At 37.4% G+C, this 25,747-nt stretch overlaps 1 protein-coding gene across 1 annotated transcript in view; it reads left to right on the top strand.

Annotated features, from left to right (window-relative positions):
• The window catches only part of LOC129219651 (C2 domain-containing protein 5-like), a 155,925-nt gene that overhangs the window by 100,753 nt on the left and 29,425 nt on the right, over positions 1–25,747 (top strand). The window contains exons 16-24 of the mRNA XM_054853925.1: positions 11,374–11,463; positions 11,633–11,690; positions 14,009–14,062; positions 14,192–14,266; positions 14,726–14,791; positions 15,848–15,943; positions 17,761–17,862; positions 24,368–24,490; positions 24,643–24,726. Coding sequence (XP_054709900.1) covers positions 11,374–11,463; positions 11,633–11,690; positions 14,009–14,062; positions 14,192–14,266; positions 14,726–14,791; positions 15,848–15,943; positions 17,761–17,862; positions 24,368–24,490; positions 24,643–24,726 — 748 coding nt within the window. The remainder of the gene's footprint in view (positions 1–11,373; positions 11,464–11,632; positions 11,691–14,008; positions 14,063–14,191; positions 14,267–14,725; positions 14,792–15,847; positions 15,944–17,760; positions 17,863–24,367; positions 24,491–24,642; positions 24,727–25,747) is intronic.

Genomic DNA, 25,747 nt, shown 5'->3' with positions numbered 1-25,747 from the left:
GCCTCCAAAATGTACGCTTTGAGATTTTTTTTTCCCTTCAAAGAGATCGTTCCAGAAGTAGCATATCTATCTAGCCCATCCTAATTGAACTTTTTCTCATCGGAAAACATTACATTACCACTTTTTACCCAGAACAACGCATTTTTGGCTCGCTCAACCCTTGTTCTGTTATGAACTTTTATAAGAGTCTGTCATGACATTTCACGTAATGAAACTTTTTCTCTTTTTGTAAAAAAGATGCATCGAACTGCATCGAAACTTGAATTTCCATCTAATATCTCTTGATGCTTGTTTTTTACAGCAAGTTCGTCTTATCATCATTAGTTTCACACACACAGATACACAAGATTTCCTACCTTTTCGTCTTTCCATCGACCTTATTTACCGGAATTTTTGAGAAAGCTCTAAATGACCGATCTCTATCTATTCAAGTTAGTTGCAATTTGACGTGTAGTACGCTGCGAATTTTTTCAAGCAACTACTTTTCTTTTCTCAAATTTTTAAGTTTTGTACTTAGTGGTATGACTAAAAATTGGGTGTGACTTCCCCAATCGCTTACTAAGCATTTATTGTACAGTTATATACAGGGCCGCTGAGAGTCAAGGCGGGCCCCTTGTCAGTTATGTCGCCGGGCCCCTCGCACCCCCCAAAAAAAGAAAGAAGAAAAGAAAAGAAGAGGGGAAAAAAGGGGGATCAAAACTGCTTACTAGAAAACCATTAACTCTATTTTAAGTGCAACTACAATTAATACCGAAAGAGTAAACTTTACTTAATCTTTACGTTTCCTCTTATTCGGTGTCCCCCCCTCTATTTCTTTCTTCCTTTCTTTTTTTCCTTTCCTTCTTTTTTTTCTTTTTTTTGCGCCAGTGACGCCAGGGCCCCCCAAGTCCCGGGCCCCTAATTTCCGACTAGGCTGACATGGCCTCTCGTCGGGCCTGGTTATGTAGTGCAGTTAGCAGAACAAAGAACATGCGAATTTTGCTTAGAACACGCAAATCTAATTGTCCTCATAATTTTGCCCATATCACACGGATATTAAAATTCAAACTTCCTAATACGAATAAGAAATTCCTTGGTATTTCCAATGAAAGTTATAAAAAAAAGTTTCATTTACTATTAGTTACTAGTCATAAAATTTGCATAACTAACCAGACCAGAAGCCGAGTAATCCGTGGTCCAGCAGCCCCAGAGTTATTGATCCACTTGAAAAACTTTGCGACTACGACATATAGACGAAAAGCTGCTACAGCATATCTCCTAGGAGCAGGGATTCGCCCAATGACCTTCTATCCAGTTTTTATCTTTAATTTGATGAGCCTGCCTGGATCGAAAGTCATCATGCATTCTTTGTTTTAATAGACGCGCAATTGTGGAATAAAGAGACAGGATCCCGTGAAATTTGTTGTTTATTTTGGTTCCCTTTTCTGCTAGAAAATCAACCATTTCACTGCCAAATATTCCACAGTGAGACGGAACCCAGTATAAAACCACATTTTTTCTTTTTACCTAAGGTTTGCAACATACTTAAATTTACTATGCACAGTAGGCTTCAGAGATGACAGCTTGAATTACAGATTTCGAGTCAGACGAAACAACAGTTATCGAAACTCTCACTCCAAGAAATCACTTGAGACGCCATGCAAATGGCTTCCTTTTCCTCCATCAAACTTTGTGGTAAACGGTCCATGGAACGAATACAATGCTAAAAACTAGGAAAAGCATCAGCTTCCGCATTTCCCTCTTGTGAAAAGTGTTCTCTACCACGCCATACTAACACCAAACCATTTTTGTACCTTTAAAACGATTGCCAAGTAAGGTTTCTCGTCAATGAATCTGACGTAACCGACAAATTTGACGAAAAATTGAATTTGTATCAGTTTAATGATGTTTTGCGATATTCCCAAACAACCAGCCTTAAAATAGCCGATATTTGCAACCGGGACAGATATTCTATAGGGGCAGGTGTTCCAACGCGCCATAGTTTTAAGTGTTTCTCGCTAGGTAGCGACGCTTACCGGACAGTGTGAAACTGCAGCACTACGCACGCCTTCCACGTGATCCTCAGTTCATCAGCTGGCTTTGTCTTGATGAGACGACAACTTTTGCGGTTTTTCTTCTGGTGAGTAACTTTGCAAGAATTTACTTTTCATTAAAAAAAAACATGTATGATACTGTTTTTGTTTCATTGTCAGGACATAACTTTAAACTATATTTCATTACGGTTCTGATGGCGTGATTGCTTTGGCAAATAGTTTTCATTTTCATAGTTAAATATTACAAAAAAAAAAAAAAAATATGGCGTTGGGGCACGTATTCCAATTCAATACGGGGCACATTTTCTAATTTGAAAATGTGCCCTGGGCTCTCCATGAATGTTTTTTATGTTTTTTTTTTTTACCGTTTAACTCTATATTTTTAGCCAATACAGTTTATAATTACTGCATAAAACCACAATTATAAATATTTAAAATTAAATTTTGGATAACTACTTAAATGATCTGATTTTTGTTTTTAATAGTATCAAGTCATGTCCGAAACTAAATTTCATTCTCCAATGTGATATATCAGATGGGCAGAAAATGATGCGCAATTACCGTAAGAAGTCAGACCGAGGGAACTAATTGCACGCAAGTGCAAATAAATGCAGCGCTTTGCAGCAATAAGAAATGGATGTAGTGTTAGGAAAGCTTCTATAGACTTTAATATTAATACGAAAACATTAAATAACTGCCGCCACAAGTTCATTAATGTTCAGTTGGCTCCAACTGATGTACCTCAAGTCGAAGTGCCTCAGGCCGAAGTTCAACAAGCCGAAGTGCCTCAAACCGAATTACCACAAGCCGAAGTGCCTCAAGCTGATGGCCCTGAAGTCGGAATGCCACAGGCCGAAGTACATCAAGCCGAAGTTTCTACAACCGAAATGCCCAAAGTTGATGTACCGTCAGCACGAGTTCGTGCAGTTGAAATGGTCTCAACTGAAGGCTTGTCCCCATCTGTTTGTTCACAGACAGATCGGTTCCTGACGAAGTAAACAATGTAGGCTCAACTACTAACACTTCTGACAATCGTCCAGCCAGTTCATTTTCATTTATTCTCAATGAACCATGTCAACCACAATTAGGGTTACCAGAAGGTGTTCCTTCTACATCTAAGGACATCCAAGGTGAGCCTAACTCACAACCATCTCGCTCGCCGATAGCTGGTTCTTTGCCTCAACAGTCTTTTCCATTCCCCAAAGAAATCAGACCATTTGAAAAGGGTGCCCCGAGGAAAGGCACAGGCAAGGGGAGGAAAAAACGAAAATTCGCCATTGTAACGGATACTCCTATCAAAAACGCTCTTCAAACAGAGCAAGAAGCAAAAGAAAAAGTCCAACACGGTCATTTTGAAAAAATGAAAAAGGAAAGAAAACTGTGAAGCTTTAGCTATTTGTTGATGAAAAAAAGGAGAAGAAGACATTTCGCTGGCTTAAGAAAAATAAAACTAAATATGCCAGTGTATCAAGTGAGGAAGAAGATGAAGATTGTGTTTGCCTATATTGCTTTGACACCTTTTCTTACTCAAAGCCAAAAGAAAAGTGGATCCAGTGTATTCTTTGCAAGAAATGGGCTCACGTCGCGTGCGTCAAAAAAGAAGACTCTTTGGTTTTTTGTTTGCATTAACTGTCACAGTGATATATGGAAGATGGCCGTGACAACTTTGATTATTGTTATTGGGTTGTTCGGAAAGTCATTTCGTTTTTTTTGGGGAACATGAAAGACAGTTTTCGTATAATGAATAAATATTTTATTAAATTATATATTGGCCATTCTGGTCCAACACCTTTTGCGATCTTTCTGGCAGTAACATAATTCCCCTATCATAAAAGTTTTGGTCCTTGCTGGCAAAAAACTGGTTTAGGTGGTTTTTGACATCTTCATTTGAGGTAAAGGTTTTGCCATCCAAAAAATTTTGCAGGGACCGGAACAAATAGTAGTTGGAAGGCGCCAGATCTGGAGAATATGGTGGATGTTGCAGTACGTCCCACTGAAGCTGTAAAAGTTTTTGGCGAGTGACCAAACTTGTGTGAGGTCTCGCATTATCCTGGTGGAACACTACACCCTTCCTGTTGATTAATTCGGGCCTCTTCTCTTTAAGTGAATCATTCAATTTGTCCAGCTGATGACAATAGACTTCTGAATTAATCGTTGTATTGTCCGGCAAAAGCTCAAAAAAAAAAAAAAAAAAAACGATTCCTTTGACATCCCACCAAACGGAGAGCATCACCTTTTTTTGGTGAATGTTGGCTTTTGACACGCTTTGAGCCGGTTCATCTTTTCTGCTCCATGACCTCTTGCGTTTAACATTGTTGTATACAACCCATTTTTCGTCCCCAGTAATAATCCGATTCAAAAATGGATCATTTTCTTGACGTTTGAGGAGCGAATCACACGCGTCAACGCGACGACACAAATTTTGCTCCGTAAGGACATGGGGCACTCACACATCGAGCTTCGAGGTTAAGCCCATACCTTTCAAATGGCCATAAACAGTCGATATCGACAAATTTAATCTCTCACCGATCTCTCGTGTGGTTATTCGCCGATTTGCATCAACTAATGCCTTTATCGCATCTTTGTCAGCTTCGACCGGCCTTCCAGACCGTGGTGCATCTTCGACATCAAAATTGCCGGATCGAAATTTTGCAAACCAGTTCTGGCACTGGCGTACTGTTAACACGCCTTCTCCATACACATCCGTCCATTTTTTTCTCGCTTGGACAGCATTTTTAACTTTTCTGAAGTAAAAAAGTAAAATATGACGAAAATGCTGCTTATTGCTCTCCATATTTAAAAGGGCACCAACCAAAAACTACTGCGTATAATTAATAGAACTTTTTCACACACAAGCCTTGCAATATCAGCTCTCAAGACATATAATGGTTATGCGGCTTAAGTGTGAAGTTGGTTTCGAAAAAACGTAATTAAGTCCTCTGACGGGAAAAAACGAAATTACTTTCCGAACAACCCAATATAATGCATTTTAATGTAATCAATTATTAAGAATGTACCATTGTACTTACTAATGAATTAGAATATAAATTTTACGTTGTACTCCATGTTTATTTTACCTTTATTATAAACCATTTAAACTAATTGGAAAACTTGCTCCGACCCAATTTTGTGTGTTAGAAAATGTGCCCCGGCTACGGGATTGGTTTTCTAACGTGACTTGATAGCAAATATATATTAATTTCTTTGAGTTTTTTTTAATATTTTATGTTTTAGTAATGTTAATACTTACCCTAAAGTACAATAGTTCAAGGCGTAATCAAAACTTAACAAAATGATTGAATAAAAAATTAAAAAAATATGAAACAAAAAAAGTTGGAAAACCTGCCCCGGTCTCCCCTACTAGAGGCGTAAATACAGGATGAGTCAAAAAAAAAAAAAAAGGTGGCGGAATAATTCTAAGAGTAAACGTGCAGCAAAAACTAAATTATTTTTACATACTTAATCATTCTCAGATGCTCGATGTGTCTTCCTACAGACACCCGAACGGTATCACACATGTGTAACGGTGTATTCTAACTCCTGCCATGCACGTTGTAACATCTCCGCAGTCACAGACGATATTGTTTTAGCAATACGATGAAGATTAACAGGTAAAAAAAAGGGGGGAGGGGGGTTACACTTACGAAATATCTTTCACGTATCCCCACTGGAGAAAATCACCTGGTGTTACGTTTGGTGCCCTAGGGAGCCAATCAAATAGTGCTAACTCATCTCTTCCTTGACTGCCTATCCAATGATGAGGGAGCGTTGAGTTTAAAAAAATGTGCTTCTCAAGATGCCAATAAGGTAGCCAATTGAAACTTTACAACTCGTTCGTTCATTCAAGCTCCTATCTAGAACTATAGACTGAATATTCCAAAATCGATAGTCGTATGAAACCCCACCATTCTTTTTTGAATCATCCTGTATTTGAAATGTTTTTCTGTTCTTTCAAAGGAACTATTATGAAGTGTTTGATGTTTCTTTTACAAGTTCTAATTAGTTTTAGTAATTAGTTAGTAACGTTAGTACTAATTAGTTTAGTAACGTAGTGGTTTCAAAAAGTAAGGTAACAAGAGCTCTGATGGGAATGTAGATTCTCTGTGTGAATAAAATCACGCTGAAGATAACGAAGATGATCAGAGCTTTCAAACTGCCGGTGGATGTGGCTGAGTGTCCAGTACTAGGACAAAATGTCAGTTAGAAAACGGACACATGTCCCGCCAATTAAACAAGAAATGCGATGAGGATTTTTGCGTTAGGAGGTATTGAATCGCCCAGTCTTCTTCTTATCTTATCCTATCTTATACAATCCCGACCTCGCACTGAGTGATTTCCATCTCTGTGGACGTTTTAAGTGACACTTGGAGGTCCGACATGGAAGAAATCGTCAAGAATGTGAAATCATGTCAAGATGGTTTGCTGAACAGCAGCATCGGTTCTGAACGGCTAACTTCTTAAGGGGCTCTTTTAAGATCCAAATAGATGTAAATCACTTGGTGCGAGGTCGGGACCGTAAGCAGGGTGGTTCAATACCTCCCAACGCAAAAAACTTATCAGATTTCTTGTTTCATTGGCAGGACATGTTTCTGTCTCAGCAGCCATCTTCTAACTGACATTTTGTCCTGTTAGCGGACACCCAGCTCCATTCACTGGTACCGTTTGGAAGCTCTGATCTGATCATCTTCGTTACTTTCTGAAACCCCTCGTATTTAAGCAATTTCGAGCCTGAAGGATGCCCTATATTTTTTTCAAATGAGGGGTGAAATATAGGGGTAAAATGTGGAGGGGGCCCGTAAAAGTCTTAACGGGCCCCAAAATTTCTGTGCACGCCCCTGCCTCTAGTACTGAAAATGGCTTTACTTCATTCGTATTTACTTTATAATTAAAAATAAATAATATAGCCTAGTGGGTATTGATTTTGAAGAGGAGCATTTGTAACTTTATTTGAAAATGACGCACGTAAAGACGTGCCGGAAAAAGTCGTCAAAGTAGATTCAGAGATGATTGAAATGGGAAATAAGGTAGAATTTTCATTTTAAGCTGGAAATTTTATGTGAATATTTCCTCTAAAACTCTCGGTTGCAGTCCGAAATTTCCCAGTCTGTACCTACGTGGGGAAATTTCCAATGATAAAATCCCTAATTTTATCGATCCATTTCCGCATTGGCCTCTGCATCCCGTCATCCTCTTCGCTCTACGTCAACGCATAAGTTGACCAATGCCGAACGAATACCTGTTTCCGGGGTGTTGAAGAGGAGGAGCTAAATTTTCGCAATCTCTTGCAGACTTTTGTTGCGCTTTCCCGGAAAGCGATTGCTGATGTTCCCGGAATTGTGCTAAAATTGTCTTTTAGCAGCCTACTCATATTTCAAAAAATATTTTTTTTCCAACCCGGAACCGCCGACCCAAGTTGAATCAAGTGAGGCTTTTAGCCTGAGCAAAGTAGTGCATTTAATTTTTTTATTAATTTAATTTGCTTATTCTACCTCTTTTAATTTCTTCACTTAATTTTTGCCTTTTTATTCAATTTCTTTGTTTTTATTTAGGCTCTATTTTTGTTCGTTTATTAAATATTTGTTCACTTATTTATTTTATTTTTGTTTATTTGTTTCCTTTTTTACTAAATTTGTCTTTGTTTAGTCTTTGTTATTTTTTTTGCTTTATTTTTTATTTGTTTCTTTTTTCTTTTTTTTTGTTAATTTTTTAAAATTTATTTTCGTATTCAGTTTGTATTTATTTATTTATTACCTATTCATTTGCTTATTTTTTCTCACAACAACTGAGATATATGTTAAAACTGCAAATTAAAAAAAAAATGTTACATATACGATGTTTTTATTGTGGTATGAAATTTTATTAAGTTATGAATGGAACAATCATACCGTGCATAATTACTTATGTAAGATTCCACCTGACTGCACAGCGCACCTGAACTCTTTATAGTTTAAACACAAGAAAAGCACTTCAGCTTCTTATAACGGTGTAAAAATTTACTTGTAACTGCCGAAAGTTTCAAAGGCTAAAGTGTGAAAAATGTTTTCAATATTGTGATTAGTTTTGTATTTTAAATAAAGGTTTTTCCTGAACTAAATAAATTGAGTTTTTTGTAAACCTTCTTGTTTTCCACTTGCAAATAAAAAATGTTCACTCAGTTGTAGAGTTTATTTTAATCATTACTCGATACTCTCTTCAACATTGGAGTACCATATGAATGATTATTTTTTTATCTGGGGAGTACTTAATAGATTAAGTATGTAGTAGAATTGCTTGTGCTTAAATGTGTTAATGTCGGCTTTTGTAAGCTGTTTTTTTAAGTTGTTAATAAGCATTGCAACATTTTCATATTTTTACATTATTTTTTACAAGTTAAAAAAAATGCATCAACTGATTTTTTGAGCAATTACGAATTGCTTACTATCCTCACTTGACCAAATTTGGTGTTGCTCTGATTCTTCAGGTTACCGTAATGGCAGTTGTTTTTAATACTTATTTAGAGAGCGAAATTTCCGTAGTCATAGTTACATATCGTCTGCGGTTTGATTTTATTCATAGTTTTTCATGGCTTATCTCAAGCAAACTTTACATTTAATGAAACGTTTTTTGTGTAAAATTTCGTTTTTTCAGGAAAAACCACCTGTGATCAAATTTCATCCAAATACAAAATTTCCAGATAACTGATTCCCATCATTTCAAATTGATAAGAAAAAATTTTTCATAATGTTATACGCTGTAAATTATCTTTATGAAAAGTAGAGATGGAACGAAGCTTCGGACTGAAACAATTTATATTGCGAATTTTCTTTTACAATTATTATTATATAAGATTTGTTTTTTAAATTCAAAATTGTACCTTACGATAAATTATAACAAAACTGTAGATACAGTTCTAGAATTAGAAGAAAATGCAACAGAGAATGAATGAACAATATATCAAGACCAAAATAATTGCAACAGTTACATACGCCCCCCTGATGTATCCAAATAACACAGCATCATTACGTGATACCATAGAATACGAGGCTGCCGCTGCAAGCAGCTATTTATGTTTAAGAGACTGTGTTAAAATATTCAAAGACTTTCTAACCAAAAGAATAAAATTAAAAGTTACGATTCGACGTGTTACCGCGATGGCAAATTCGCCAATGTACAGAAACAACATAAGTTTATTCTGATTTTTATCTCTGTCAGCTCAACTCTCGCACACTTCGGATTTAACTTCGCTACCGTTTTTAACACGGTCACGTGTCGAATTATGGTGAATCGGGTGCGATTCCGTGCACTTGACTGGTCAAAATGAGCATCGAAATTTCGAACGGCATGAGTATAACCCTGGAGGGAATACGTCGCATCGAATTCTATCGCCGACTTTCGTATTGGTCCCAGCTAGGCGATTTTTCGCGTAGACATTGGACATAACAGCCGAATGGTTCCAATAAACGTTCATATTTTAAGGAGATTTCCGTTTTGAAATGTTGCGTCGTTTCAGGAGAGGCGCAATAGACACTAATGTTTGTGAAAATTGCCAACATCAAGACGGAATTATGCAAGTTAACGGAAATTTGCAAAAAATATATAGCAGGATAAGATATGCAAATGATTAGCGTTACTGAGAAGTTGTGCGTGTGTGAACCGAGAAACGTCCTCGAAACTGCGACGTAGACTCTATGGTTGCGTTCGACGAACCTCACCGGTCGACCGGTAAGTAACCAGTTACTAACCGCGGCGTTCTATGATCAACCGGTACCGCAGCGGTTACTATTCTAAGCAGTTGATTGGTTGATTGTGGCACGTGATCATTAGCTGTCACGTGATTAACTAACCGGTCGCTCCCGGTCGTGCTCGTCGAACGCACTCTATGTATAAAGAGCGGTGAAGGCTCTTCGAAATCAGTGTGTGATCTTCTGCCGAAGGTAGATGCTTCTCTAGTACTCAATATGACTCGCCGAAAACGCAAAGTGTCATACAAACAAGTATCGGAGTTCGAACGAGGTCACATGATGGGCATGCGTGAGGGTGGACTTAGTATTAAAAAATAAGTGCACACACGGGGGCGTAGAGCGTAATGTCTCGACTATGATGCGTATTTGGAAAAGATCGACAGAAGATAATGAAATTAGCCGAAGGCCCATGCAACGCCGCGAGGCAATCGACACCTTAAACCCTGGTTTCCTAGAAGTGAATGGCCGATCTTCGACGTCGCTCCTCGCCGTGACGCTGAAATCAAAGTCAAGTGGATTCCGGCGTGGCCATTCACGACGTCGATTTAGCTCAGGCGCGCATGCGCAGAAGAATCAAGTTTTCGCCTCGGCGAGAAGCGACGCTGACGATCAACGTGTTTGCTTCTAGGAAACTAAGGCATTACCCGCCTTGCACTGACGGATCGTGCAGCGTCTTCCTGTACGCTGTCACAACGTTGGAGTATAGCTACAAGTGTCACCCTTGCTGCATCCATGGTTCGTCAACTTCTGCTGCTGCGTCACAGCCTGCATGCAAGGATACCCCAAAACAGGATTCTCTTAACCCTCAATCACCGTCGCCTCCGACTTTAATGGGTCCACCAATACACCCAGTAGCGTGTGGGCTGACAGTAAATCGTCTTCTCAGATGAGTCCAGGTTTAATCTGCGCCATAACGATGGGCGTGTACGCTTCCGACGTTACTCAGAGGAACGCCACCTCCCGGAGTGTATAATTCGCCGACATACGGCCATAACGCCAGGCGTCATGCTCTGGAGCGCTATTCTATATTAAGGGCGATCTCATCTACTTCGAGTTACAGGTAACCTACATTGCGAGTGTTGCATCAGGGACGTGGTGACGCCAGAGGTACTATATTTTCTTCAGAGCGTTCCTGGTGCATTGTTTCAGCAGGACAATACACGTCCACAAGTCACACCTAGTGGAACGGAAGTTGCCACATTTTCAGTGAGATTCTTTACTGCTGATGTATCGTCTCCAGCGGATCGTACATTATAGCTCATGTTCATATCGGTTACAAACGGAAAGAGCGTCTCATCAAAGGGTGCCTAATAAAACACATTTTTTTATAACTGAGAGTCTTGACATTTTTCCCAGTTGTTGGCAATTTTTTTGACGCCAAAATCTAAAAACTAAATTATTTCATGTTGCTTGATATCACTTGATGATGTTGCATGAATTAAACGATTATTGCACGAAACTTGACGATCACGCTGAACCTTTACCGTCAAACTCTTTTATTGCTGAACTCGAATACTCGAATAGATTAATTCAAAATATTTTTTTCTCTTCTTTCATTTAAAATCATGTTGAAGAAAGCCGTTCTTGTATTTTTATGCTGCTCATGTTTTATATTCTAGGAAATCTAAAGTTCCTGACGTCTTGTTCATGACTATAGAGCCACCTCCCAATATATTGGTCAATGGCAAAAGCTGTTTGCTGCAAGCGAGGTACGCGTTTTTCTGCTTTAAGATATTATTGTTTCCTGTTATTAAAACTGGTAGCTGAAGCAAGCATACTGCTTCAGCTACCTAGTCCGTGTGTGTGAAAATTGTTCCGTTGTTTTAATAAATTTCTACAATGCTAATAAAAACCTCTCTTTTTTTTTATCCTCCCTAGGGTGTGTAAAGCCAAGAAGGATGGAAAAGGAGAACAAAATGCGAAGGAGATAAGTGATGTATGTCAATTTATCACATTCGTTTCCAGTTGTAGATTTACCATGCCGCATTTTCAACCGGCCCCTACGATCACAGGGATCTCGAGGGGGATTCAAAATTAGGGGGGGGGGGGGATTTATATTATTTTGTGGAAAACACACGGGCCCTAGAAAAGAATTGCGCCGGGTCCCCAATCCTGAAAATCCGCCACTGTTGTTATTTATTTATTTATTTATTTATTTTTTGGTTCAGGTTCAGATTAACCCTTTATTCAATTTCCAATTAAAGGAAACTATAGTTGGGGTAAATCTAACCGAGCAGCATCGTAATGCTGCTGTTTGGATCTGCGTCATAGATGTTGTGTTGCGACGGTAACGATTAACTACATTTATAATCTGCGTAGCCTTCACAACGCTGCCATTTTAGGTTTGCCCCAACTACACTGCTTGACAGTTGCTAAGGAACAATTACGTTTTTTGCAATAGTTAAGGATAGATAATGATTAAAGAAACAGAACGAAATATATAGTTAGTAGGGAGGATGTGCCTTTATTATAAGTACAAAATAATACAGATATTACTGCATCAATGAAGTAAAAACTTAAAAATAAAAAAATAATCCTACTTAAATGATTTTCATACAACCACAAAAAAATGATCTTGATCAGAATGATGGAAACATTAGTACCTTAATATGATGAATGATTACCAGGGGCACTGATGCACAATTTACATCTGTTTTCCATACTCGTCACTAATTATTGAGGAGTGTTTGGGGGATATTTTCCCACTCCTCTCTCAATGCGGATTTGAGTTCTTGTACTGTTCTGGGAGGGATGGTTCTTCGCGCAATACCATCTGCCAAGAACCTCCCAGGCAAGTTCAAATGGATTTAAGTCGAGAAAGTAAGCAGGTTACTGCATACGGAGAATGTTTTCACTTTGCAGTGTGTCTGACACTTTAATACTCCAGTGTGGCCGTGTATCGTCGTCCTTAAAGAGAAATTCTGGACCTACAGCCCCCCTAAAAAGGCGAACATGGTCCAGCATAACATCTCTGTAATACATTTGCCACGTATCGCTTTCTTATTCAAAAATGTGAAGCGGTGTTCTGCCATTGTGCAAGATGCCTGCCCACACCATGACGCCTGGGCCGTACCGATCACGTTCGCAAACAAATTTTTGTGCATAACGTGTTCCACGCTCTCTCCACAGTAGTTGGTGACCAGAATCACTTGTCACACTGAAATGAGATTCGTCAGAGGACATCACTCTAGACCAATTTTGATAATCCTACCAACATATACCTTACACCAGCGTAATCTCTCTCGACGATGGCGTGGTTGAACTTGGATGCAACGTACGGGCTTCCTTGCATACAAACCGACATTATTTACTCGCCGTGAGATGGTTCTTGCAGAAACATGCGTACCGGTAGCGGTTGTTAGATTTGTAGCTATCTATCCAAGAGTGAAATTTCTGTTCCTTTTTGCCACGAGGGCTACACAGCGATCCTCTGAAGATGTGGTGCTCCTACCACGATCCCCGGCATGCTTTTGCAAAACATTTCCACCTTCAGCGGCCGTCTTTAATCGGGAGATGGCACTGTTTATAGACCCATTGCAGCAGCCACAGTGGTGACACTTTGACCTGCTTCCAGTCGTCCATCCGCTAGTCTACGATAGTAGATACTCAAATGATGTCTTGCTGACATTTTACTCTCAAGTATTTCAAGAACCAAACAGAATTTCAGAGAAAAACCTTTTTTAACATCCAGCACAATTTTTGTTAAAAACCAAACAGCATGAATTTTCGTACGAATATTGAGCGTGTGTGCACTGTCTTTTATACAGATAACGAGTCTTGATCTAACACGCCATCTGAACTTGAATTTATTTCCATTGGTCAGGTAGTTGAGGTACAAATTTCCATAAATCACTTATTCCTTAGCAATTGTCAAGCAGTGTAGTTATAAAGCAAGATTAAAATGTGTTCCTTTTTGTGTATTTTAATATATGATGTTGTTGCTAGTAGATAGAAACTAGAGACAACTTTGGCAGTCGATATACTTTAAAATTTCATCGCGAAAAGTAGTTTAAACATGATGGAAAAAAGAAACGCCCCCTTTATACTTAGTATTACTTGAGCGAAGAGTCAACTTGAACGTTCTGAGAACTAAATGGATTTTTTCCTGAAAAGATTTACTCATAGATATTTGTATTTTATTTAAACTATAAAATAAATTATTAATTTAATTAATTAAATTCACATAATGTGTCTGTAGTAATTTAAAAAAAAACGTTATCAGTGCATTAATCGGTATACGTGTTTTATTTGCAGAGTTTACCTTTTCTAGAGTATGAATTACATCGGCAGTTGCTGAATAAATTGAAGGTGCGTGCTTAAGTCTGATTGGCTAAAAGTAAAAAGTGTAGATTTCTTTCCTTTATACTGTGATTTGATTTTTAAAATGCTGTACAGTTTTATTGCAGTACATTTTGTGATAGTGATTTATATTTGCAGGTCAAATGTATGAACGCCATATTTGGCCTCAAAGTTCAAGTTTCCATCGGAGATAAATTGATTGTTGGGATTGCTGTAAGTACGGAAGATCGTTGTTACTGGTACAATTTTCGCTTTTGAAAGGAATTTTGTCATTTCGCTGCAAGTTTTTCATTCAATGCAGCCTTCAATTCGTTCATTTTTTTTTTTTTTTTTTTTTTTTGCCCCGCCTCAAACTTTTAATATCTTAACTTTGAATCGCAAGTTGATTAGTTTTGTAATTGGAAGTGGGCATCAAGGGATTAATGGTCAAGGCTCCCGTAATACGGTGGTTCTGCCTGAAAATAGGTCGTTCAAGTTAAATGCCGATACGCTGCAAAAGTATGGCACTTTGAAAAGTGTTTTCTGAATTTCTTATAAAAGTAAGTTTATGTTGTATAGTTAGAGTTGCTAGAGCAGAGCTCGGAATGTTGCATTTCTTTACCAAATGTCAAGTTGCATTGATTTTCATTTTATAGCCAATGTGCTCTCCTAAAAGAATGAAATTTGTTTCAGACCGGAACGGGAGCCTTCCTTTCCGCCCTTCCTCCCCCGAGTATTCCAAAGTTGGCATGCGGGAAGGTGAGTACAGTTTTCCCTCCCCTATTTGTGTGCTGTTTGCTGTATAAAGTTTGTCCTGCTCAAACTAGATCCGTTGTGCTGCCGCCGAACTGGCACGCAGTATTAATTGTTTATTGTCGCGACTTTATCGTTTCAAAAAAATATATCGATTGAATTTTTTAATATTAGTTGGAGCCTCATTTTTTTGCGATAATAATCTTCGTACTGCTCTCCAACTAAGCACCCCAGTTTGTCGTGTTACTTTTTTCAATTCGTGAGTGAGGGTGTTTCGGTGAGCTACGCGTCCTTATCCATAACAAAATATTATTGATCTTACTTTATTAATAGTAAGTCAGAAGTCTGTGTATGTTATTTATTTTAATTCCAAGACCCACACAAAAGTTTCGAGATTTTGCAAAGTTAACGATATCAGGAAAGGACTTTGCCTTGGTCGCAGAAACAGATCCTTTAAACTTCTGATCGCAGAATCCTTCACTTACTCCTTCATCATTGAAACAAACACATCGCGAACTTCTTGATCGCTGAAACTGGCCCATCGCAAACTACTTGTTCGCAGAAACAGATCTTCATAATCTTCTTATAGCAGAAGTTTTCACAATTGCTGAAATAGAACTATTACCGAATTCACAATCGAAAAAGCAAAGCCTTCCTTTCCGAACTTAATGATCGCAAAAACAGACATTTCGCAATTTTCTAGATGTCAGAAGAAGACCCTTCGAATCAGGCCCCTTCTTGATATCAGAAGCAGACTCTTCGCAAACTTCTTGATATCATAAGCACTCTTCGCAAGCTTCTTGATATCTGAAGTACTCTTCACAATCTTTTCGATATCAGAAACAGACCCTTCACAAAGTTCACGCTCGCGAGAATAGACTCTTATCAACTTCACGATAGCAGGTACAGACTCTTCTCAAACGGATTTTTTACGACAATATTCGCTTAAGTCAACAAGGAAAATAAAATACCTAAGCAGCCCTTTACTGACAGTTGAATTCCATTAAAAAGATTAATAGAAATTATCTTTTTTTATGGTTGACATTTTTTAATTTATTTCAGAGCACGGATGAGAAGAAAATGAGTGACATTCAAGCTCAGATTCAAGATGCCATGGCCAAAAACAAAGAATATTTTGGGATCAAGATACCAGCTTGGGTAAGAAGTTTTGGTAAGAGGGTAAAGTAGGGGTTCGTTGTTGCTTGACAATCTGTTTAAGTTCTACCTTTGCGAAAACAGAAGAATATCGTTTACTTTGCCATCATGTTTGCTCCTCATTTTCCATTTTTATGGAACTTTTACGATTTGATATCTTGATTTGCGCAATAGTTTACATTTTAATGGAGCTTATAATGGTTTTTCATTAGTTAGCTGGTTGGTTTGCATTTTAATAGAACTTTTACTACTATTTAATGCTTGATTTATTTATTTGGCTTATTTTGTCACATTTTATTGAGGCTTTTAACCTTGTTTAATGGCTTCTTTAAGTTATTCAACGTGATAAAATATAATCTGTGGTATCTTTGATTAATTAGTTTCCATGTCACTCTGACCAAATATGGCGGCGAAATGCCACACAATTGTAGAATGTTGCCGAAAACGAAATCCTTGGTATCTAAATGCGATAATTTTTAGTCAGCCAATGTGCCTCTATTCTAAACTCTAAGTAAGAAGTATTCTGTTCTTTTTTCCACTCCAAAGTACTTGTTTTGTTCTTTCTTCAGCTCGTAACAATTAGTTGTTCCGTACAGTTATTTCTTAAAAACGTAAGATTCTTGTACCCTTTGTTTACATTTTTGAAAAAATCTTTCTACCTTTTTCTGGCTTTGTATCCTCCTTTTCTTTTTCTTGGCATGATTTTGAAGGAACATTATCTTGGGTTAGTGCTGCAATGGAAAGAAAAACCAAAACTATTCCCGAGAATAGATATGCTGCGTTTCTCGGGAAGAAAATTTTTAAATTCCCTACAATTTTAATGTCGTTTAAAGAATTTAAAAAAAATATTTTAACCTTTTACCTTGGCAATTTTAATATTAAATTGTTAGTGGAAAACCAAACTTTTTTGCTTAAAATTGTCTTTGAAATAAAATGTGACGAGTATTATAGCTACCCTTGCAGTAAACTGAATTCCATAAATAGCATTTATTGTTTGCAGTTATTTATTTTAATGACTAATTTGAATGTGATATTTTTTAATAACAATACTAAGCTAAATCTTTCCCTTTATAATACTATTTGATGATATCAGCATGAATTGTTTTTGTACTTATGTTCGGACATTAAACCTGAATTCGACTTATATTTTTTACACAAAGATAGCATTTTTAACTAGCATATTCTCAGGTTTTATTCAATTTTGCTTAAACAATAGCTTGTTTTTGAGAACATATAGAGATTTTCAGCAATGGTAACACCTGCAACAATCTTACATAATCTTGCTTTAGGCCTAAAATCTACGGGGATACTGATGTCATTCGTTTACTCCCAAAATTCCCAATCTTCACCAAAGTTCAATGTTTATTCCTCTAAATTCCCGACTTTTTCTCCGTCTTTCAAAATCTGTGTGAATGTGTTTAAAAAGCATTAAACAATAAATAAATACTAATGGTCAACAATAAGTTCGAATCTTTTTCCAAAATAAACTGGAAAAATCAGAGAATTTCATTATTTAATTGTACTGGCAACCCTGTAGTTGGTGACCGTCATTACCCTGATCACAGAATTAGATGACTAGAATAACCGTCAGGAGATGGCGCTACCAGCCATCTCATAAATTCACAATTTAGGCACAAAACTGCAGGGGAATCCTTGGTCTATTTGGTCCAAAAACTCCCGCAAGCCTTTTAGCCCTCTGAGTTTAACGAACTCGTAACCCTCATACGTAGATCTTTTACGGTCTTGATCATCGAAACCGATTCCAAAACGGTAATTACTTAATTAAACTGAAAAATATTAAATATTCTTCAAACCTGCAGGATTCTTCTTCCGAGGGCTTGTCCAAGGCTGAGGATGGCAACAGCAGCGGGGAAGAGGAAATGGACTTGTCGGCGGGGAATAAAGACGCCTGCATACTGGAGGTGAGTCTCTTTCCCCACTTTTCACAGTTTGGAGGGTAACGCAGGGCGTCGTCCGCAGAATGTTGAGTCCAAATTGACGAGCCACATCTGTTCTAATGATGGTAGCATTACTGCGTCAATAATTAGCTCGCAGGGAAACCCGTTTACATATACGTAAACGAACAGTCCATTACTGCCGCCACTCGTTGATGAAATCTGGAAAACTTTAAGATGGGGCTCATTCCTATATGGCGACCTCCGCCCCGAGAGATTGCCGTGGCTTAGTTTTCCTGGACGTGAGAGGGAGATGTGCTCTTTCCTCTGGTTTCTTGGCGAGCGTCACAGGTTCTTCGTAAGTGACCCTTTCCGCCACATTTCCATCACTTAAGTGGTTGTCGATTTTGGTCCTTGGGAGCCGAAATCCTTTTGAGGGTTCCTGCAATTTCTTTTATTTGCTTCTCAAGTTCAGTAAACCGTGACGACACCGGATCAGTCTCATCAGTTTTCACACCGCGTTTTGAATGACGATCCTTGCGGGTTGCTTGCTGGGTGGTCTCCAACTTCATCGCATACACAACAGCAGAATTCAGATCTTTGACATCTGCCATCCGTAGAGCCCTCTGGATTTCTGGATCGTCGATGAGTAGTTAAATGCCAGGTTGTCTCGAACATCTGCAGGACAGTCGCAAAAAGCCAGATGAGACAATTTCTCGACATCCGTCAAGACGACGTCCGATTTTCAAACTAATCAGTACATCATAAAAGTAAAAGATAGTGGAATTTAAAGATGAAACAATTTTTTTTTACGTCCAGATATACAAAAAAATAAGTGCAGTGAAGATTTTAATCTTTGGTGGAAAGAACAAATTAGGCAATATATATGAAGGTCATTTAAGTACGCAAGGAAAGATAGTAAGTTAGACAAATGCTCAGCGAGAGAGCGGGATTTAAAAGTTTTCATTCAAAAGATCGGACCGCTAATCGGTCGGAGTTCGCTTCGCTCACTGATCGGCTAGATTACAGTAACGTGGTGGCTTGGTGACTTTAGCCATAAACAATAGAGTTGTGTGATTATTTATTTACATTTTAAAGCTACTGTTAATGTAATGTACTGTATTTTTTGTCTATTTGGCGAAATATTTTAAATTACAAAGAATTGTTTTTGGTTTTTAAAGAGTGTTTAGTCACTTTAGTTGAAGAATTTGTTTATTTTACATCGGGAGGGGGGGGGGGGAGTTGAGTGATTTTTGCTTATTCAGGGAACTGTTTTTACTTGATCATTTTTTTAAACGATATCCTTTCGATTGTTTTATTCTTTTTTATGTGGGGGACGTTGCAGCGGGATTTCCCGTTTGTTCTAGATAAGTAGGTTTTTATGCTTAATGTCTGAGGATGATTTTCATCCTTTGAGTTTGGCTAAAGGAACAAACCATACAATCTAGGAAGACATTTCAACTGCGCGAGAAGAAATAGTTGATAAAACAACTGCTCAGTGGGTATCAGATTAATCAAGTTATAATAAATATACGCATTCTGACACCAAGCAGCTTAAAACATTTTCTTTTTACTTATTTTTTTCAACACAACGGTTCAAACACTTGATAGATTACTGAAATTTTTCAACTTTTCAATTTACAAAGTTTGAACGGAACAACGACTGTCGCGTCCTTTAGTACAATTATAAAACTAATAGCGCCATCTATATAATTAAAATATTGCTAGATGGGTGGTGCTTAAAGCAGGGCAAATATTTGACCATTTCACCTTGCTCCACTTGAAATGCTTAGGTATAATAAGGCAATAAGGCTAGATTGTGATAAAGGGATCTCTTGGTGAAATTTGAGATAAATAACGGAATTACTGGATCGTTTTGCATTTTAATGGGAGTTTAGTACACTGGATTATTTTTTATTTATTTGGCGGATTATTTTAAAAATTAATGGAACTTTGACTGCTTTTTTTTTTTGTTTTGTTTTGTTTTGAGCAATCACGAATTGCTCATTCTCTTCACTTAATTGAAGTTGATATTCCGGGTTACTTTTGAGGTCCACTGGCCTCCGCGTGCGGGTGCGCTTGCCAGGTTGTGGCATCCATGTGCCAAGAAATCGAATTTATTTATACTAGGCCGACTCGATTTTACACAATCCTTTTTAGACAAAAATAGTATCCAGCACACAGCATCTAGTGTCCAATCCCCTGACATTCACTTGAATTTTTACGTCTGTAATACAAATTATGTTTTACGCAATTATAACTGCTATCGGAGCCATTTGTAGAAACAAGAAACCAAACGAGGAGTTCCCTATCGAAATTCGTGATTGCGAAAAGCATAGTTTGAATTCAAGGTGTCGAAATTCAAATGAATACCAGGAGCAGGATTCGTTTTTAGGTCCAATTTATTTCTTTGTCCGAAATTTCGTATTTTACTGAAAATTTTGGAACATATAATGCGCCAAGATTTTTGAAAACTCTCCATGACCACGGTACCGTAATTCTACTAAATTTAAAACATTGCAGTTCATTTGTGTTCTTTTTGTATGCTTTTAATGGTGAATAAAAAAAATGAAAAAGTAAACTGACATTTATGTAGAATAAAACTTTTAGAAGCACTGTGTTTTCCTTGGCAACAATCTTTGAATCTAAAAACTAATTTTTCAGAAACGTCTTATTAGTATTTTATTAAGCTGAAAAAAAAAACAATAATGTTTTGCGAAAGAGCAGTATGAAATACGTATGTGGTATAGTACAGGGTGGTTGTAAAATAACGTGAGGTGTTCAGAGCCTTCTAGCAAGTGAAGTATTGGACGAAACATTGCCAAATTTCGTAGGCGTGCATAAAAGACCATGGAATTTCGATTACAAAAAAAAAATGTACACATTACAAAACAACAATTATTACAACATACAACATATTACAAAAAAAAAAGAAAAGTACCAAAAGTCACCACCAGGGAGAATTTTAGCGCTGCAAAAGTGTATCACTTGCGAATAATGAAGAATTAAAGACCAAAATATGCAGCACACATCAAGTTTTTTCTACAAATATATGATGCTTACAAATGAGTTTCAATAAAATCAACAAAGAATTATAACTTGTAACGAGGAGAATAGAACCAAAAGTCGTCGTGAAGAAATTTCGGCGTGACAGGAAAGATTTCTTTCTTGCATAATATTCATGTAGGACGGAGCACCACTCACGTTGAGCTTTAGGTACTGAGTGTTTAGCGGAAAATTTCTTTGATAGCAGTTTTATTAGTCATACATTTCCTACGATGTGGTCGCCCAATCTTTCACCTTTGACGTTTGGCCATAGGGTGGTGGCCTTCACGGTGTGGTGTATCTACGGCATGTTCCCAGTATCTCAACTTTGAAAACTCGAATTACTTTTCAGGATTTTAGTCTTTCCCCACTCCCCGGATGTGTGGAAAATATTGTGCATTGTATGCACTACCTGGAAAATTTTGATGTTGGTCATATTGAACGCAAAAATCATATTTTGTAAATAAAATTTCCGCATATTTTGTCAGTTATTTCTTCAATATTCACAGTAATACACCTTTTTAACGCCAAAATTTCCCCTGGTGGCGACTTTTCGTACTATATTTTTTATATCAGAAATCGAAATCCCATGGTCTACTGTGTACGCCCATGAAATTCGGCAATGTTTCAGCCAATACTTCACTCGCTAGAGTGCTCTGAACACCTCACGTTATTTAATAACCACCCTATATATTTCATCTAATATTCCAGTCCATGCTCACTGCGAAACATTGCAAAACGATGATATCACGCCGAAAAAAAGAATAATAATTTGAATTTTAAGCATCTTGAATTCAAATTATGTTTTTCGCAATCACGAGTGTGTATGTGTGTAGGCGTGTGTGTTTGTGTGTGGGGGGTATGATAGTTTGTGTGTAAGGGGCTATGTGTATGTGTGTTGGCATGTGTGTTTGTGTCTGTGTGCAGGCATGAGTGTGTGGGTAATTATGTGTATGTGTGTGTTTGTGCGTGTATGTGTTTGTGTATGTGTGTGTGGGTAGTTGTGTGCATGTGAGTGTGTAGGGGTGTGTGTTTGTGTGTGTATGTATTTGTGTATGTATGTGTGTAGGTGTATATATGTATATGTGTGTGTGTGTGCGTGGATGTATGCGCGTGTGTGTAATATATTGACGCAACCTGGAGACGGCTTTCGCTATATGAGCAGCATCGTGAGTAGCCGGTCGACGGTGATGCTGCAGAGGGTGCTGGCGGGAAAATAAAATGATATCATATCAAAACAGTCAAGTGAGAACAATAAGCAATCGTGATTGCTCAAAATAAAAAGAAAAGAAAAGACAAGAAAAGGCAGACAACCCCGCAGAACAGTTATGAACCAAAACGGCTAACGTTGTGCAGCTGTTTTCCCCGCACTGACAAAGCGCTAGCAGAGAAACAACTTTTACGGAATTCATTTAGAGGTAACGCCCGATTAACAAGGTACTTGAGAAATGCGCTTCGAAAAGTACTGATGCTCTCCCCCGAACTGCATGCTATTCCTTTTACTCTACGATACCCTAACTTTACTATACGATACCCTAAACTATACGATTTTCGAATATTTTTTTTTGAAAAAGGATTAAAATTCAGTGAGACCTCCATACATCGAAGTAGATAATCGCAGGGGAAAAAATCGATATATGGAAATTTTGATACATAGAAGCGATCTTCATTTTGTCATAATTACCTACTCCTAACACATTTAAATTAAAGCAAATATTTTTATACTAAATTCCATTTTTAATTCATCTACGAATCACATTATATGAAAGTTCACAATTAGCAAAAATATTTGTAATAAAAAAAATTGAATACTAGAAATAAAGAAGTAAAATCTAAGAAGTGGTTACTTTGATCTAGGTTGCATTCCTTTCTAAAAAAAAAAAAAAAACTACCAATGCCTCGCTGAACAGTGAGTTTTGCTAAAAGTTTAAAAAAGAAACGTTCCTGCTTATTCAAAGCATTAAATATTCAGCAAAATCATTTTCTACGAACTATTCCGGACATTATTTATCAAATGCCCTTTGCGTTACGTTTATCGTTATCTAGGAAATTTTTACAGATTTTCACTGAAAGTAAGAAGATTTTTAAGTAAAGAACAATCATCAGACAAAAGGAATAAGAAAAATGTTTTTATAGAACGGGGTTACGAAGACGAAATTTGAAAACGACTGACAGAAGTTTATGAATTTAGAATGAAACAACCATTTTCTCGTCCATTCCTCCATCCCAGCTGACTTCTGGGGTTCGTAATGTCCCAAACTGAACTTCTTTTCTAAAACACGATCTAATTTTCGAAACGCAAATGGTCTTAAGGGAAATAAATCTCCCCTCCAATGTGTCTAGAAAAATATTTCGATATGTTGCGATTTTTTCGATATAGAGAAACAGTTTCTCTATGAAGTAAGCCTGGAGTTTTGCTAAAAGTTCAATGTGCAAAAAATTTCGATATGAAAGCGTTCAACTGTACATACGTTATTTGGTATGAAATTGTTTCCTAATATGTCATTTTTTGATAAAATAAAAAGTTACAGTAACAAAGGCAAAATTCTAACATTTTCTTCTTTCTTTTTTCTCCTCACGAATTCCATATTGTAGTTCCGAAAGCCACAATTTCAAAGAATACGGAACAAATTAATCATGTTCTTTGGGAGCTACCTCTATTAGTAAAAGTAAGGAAAAATATTGCATTTTTGAGAAATGTCCTACCTCACATCAACACAAGGTCGCCATCCTCCCAAGAGCGATGGCACACCCTTTTCAATTCTACGGAGCATCCCTCAAAAACTCGAGCCTCACCTCCTCTTTTCGCCCCAAAAAGGCCCCTCAAAACATCCCCTAAAAATTTCTATGGCGCTGCTAACGCAGAGACCTCCTTTCCTCCCTATCCGCGTTGTCACCCCTGATATAAGTGGCAGAAATAACGTTTAAAAAAATTATTCAACCTAAAAGCTAAACCACAGAAAGGGGGAAATGAAAATATGCATTAAATAAATTGTTCTGTTACATTATAGTGTGCAATAAATGAAAAATGATTTACGTTTAATGCCATCTACCACAAAGTTCCAAAATTAAAGTAAAGAAGCTCTCGTCCAAAACATTCAGAAATAACAATAATAAATAAATAAATATTAGTTTTAAAACTTTTTTGAAGAGGGGGGGGGGGAAACGAGAGAATGAAAATGATTGAAAGTCTTCCACTTTACGACTTCACTCTTTTTGTACCTATTCTAGTGTTGAGTTCAATCCCTTGATGTATCCAGAGATTTTTTAACACTTCTACAAGCATATTTCACGCATTTAAAATCAGAAATACTCCTCAAGAATTTAGTCCGATATTTTCAATTACATAAATGAACATTTAGTATTGTGAAATATAAAATAATAATAATAATAAAAAAATATCAGAATTTATTGACAACTGTTTTTAAGGATTAAGTATGTTAAAGATCTCCAACAGTTGTGACGAAGTACCCATATTGTTTCTCAGGTGGACGATGCAGAGGATGTGGACATCATCGCCCAACTCATTGATCCGAAGGTGCCTCCAGGCTTTGATCTCTGCAACACTGAAATTTTGCCCGGTCTGGAGAATTTTGTCTGCAATCTTCAGGTGAGTGTGCCAGCCTCTCATCGGGTAAGGTGATTCGGGTACATCTTGTCGTTTGGGAGATCTCGACTAGTTTAATAACACCTGTTTAGAAGCGGAAAAAAACCACTGTGTTAGCTAGTTAATCAAGTGAAGCTCTGTTTATCTTCTCGCAGATGTTTACCCGCATCTTCCGGCACAAGATTTGTAATCCACCCGAAGGCACCCACATCTCCAAGACGTTTGAAGCCGTCATAAAGGTAACTACGAATCTCTTTGTTCAACAGCAGTTGCCTTTCCTTTTAAAAAGGTGGTAAATAGTCCCAAATACTCATTCTTTGAATGACTTGAACTTCATAGGGGTTTCAACTTATCATCAAAGGTATTGGCAATACAGTAAAGCCTCGAGAACTCGGCATTCCATTACCCGGGCGATTTCAGTAAACTCTGTCACATTCAGGCTGGATAAAAAAACCCGCGCAACAGGAACCTGTTGCTCGTTATCCAGATAATTGGACCACATTTCGAACAACTGTAGGTCGAGTTTTCGAGGTTCTACCTTGCCAATTTTTTAAATGTTTTATTATAGAGTAATGGCACCAGTTCAGTAACAGACAGTCATAAGTTTGGATTTAAATAATAAGAATTTTAAGCGGGTAAAACTAATGTTGCTGTGGCCCATGAATATGGTGCAACCATCTAATGTTAACTGAGTGAATTTTATGAGTCAATTGGTATTTACAGGGCAGTGGTGGAACAGCCACCACGAGGTCAGCTGGTGCTTTATGTTCATTTAAATTTAACAGACTTTAGTTCTAAAAATAAAGAACTTTTGCACATTTTGAAGAGAAAAATGTAATTTTGTCCATTACTCATCCTATCTGTTACTGGGTATCAACAGATTTTTTGGTGTTTGTTACTCGGGGTTGAACTTTTTTTCGAAATTGAGCAAATAAAAATAGAATTAACTAATTCAAAGGATCCAGAAGTAACCAAACGTTAGATAAGATGTAGTTGCATGAGAGAAAAATAGTTTTAAAAGTCTAAATACATTTTTAAAGGCGCAGAAAATTGAGTTAACCTGAGAGCGATGCCCTAAGCATGTCTGTTACTGGTGCCGTTATCCTACTTGTTCTTGCCTTGAATGGGTTGATGGCACAAGCTATATCGATTCCTAAAAGAAAAGGGAGTAGTAACAATTATATGAAGTTTTATGAAGTTAACAATTTAATTTTAAGTAGAAACCTAAGAGAATATATGGAATAGTAAAGAACGTACTTT

This window comes from Uloborus diversus, chromosome 4 (assembly GCF_026930045.1).
Source record: "Uloborus diversus isolate 005 chromosome 4, Udiv.v.3.1, whole genome shotgun sequence".
Classification (NCBI taxonomy): Eukaryota; Metazoa; Arthropoda; class Arachnida; order Araneae; family Uloboridae; genus Uloborus; species Uloborus diversus.
Note: the sequence above shows the minus strand (reverse complement) of the source record. Positions and strands in the feature narration are given on the sequence as shown.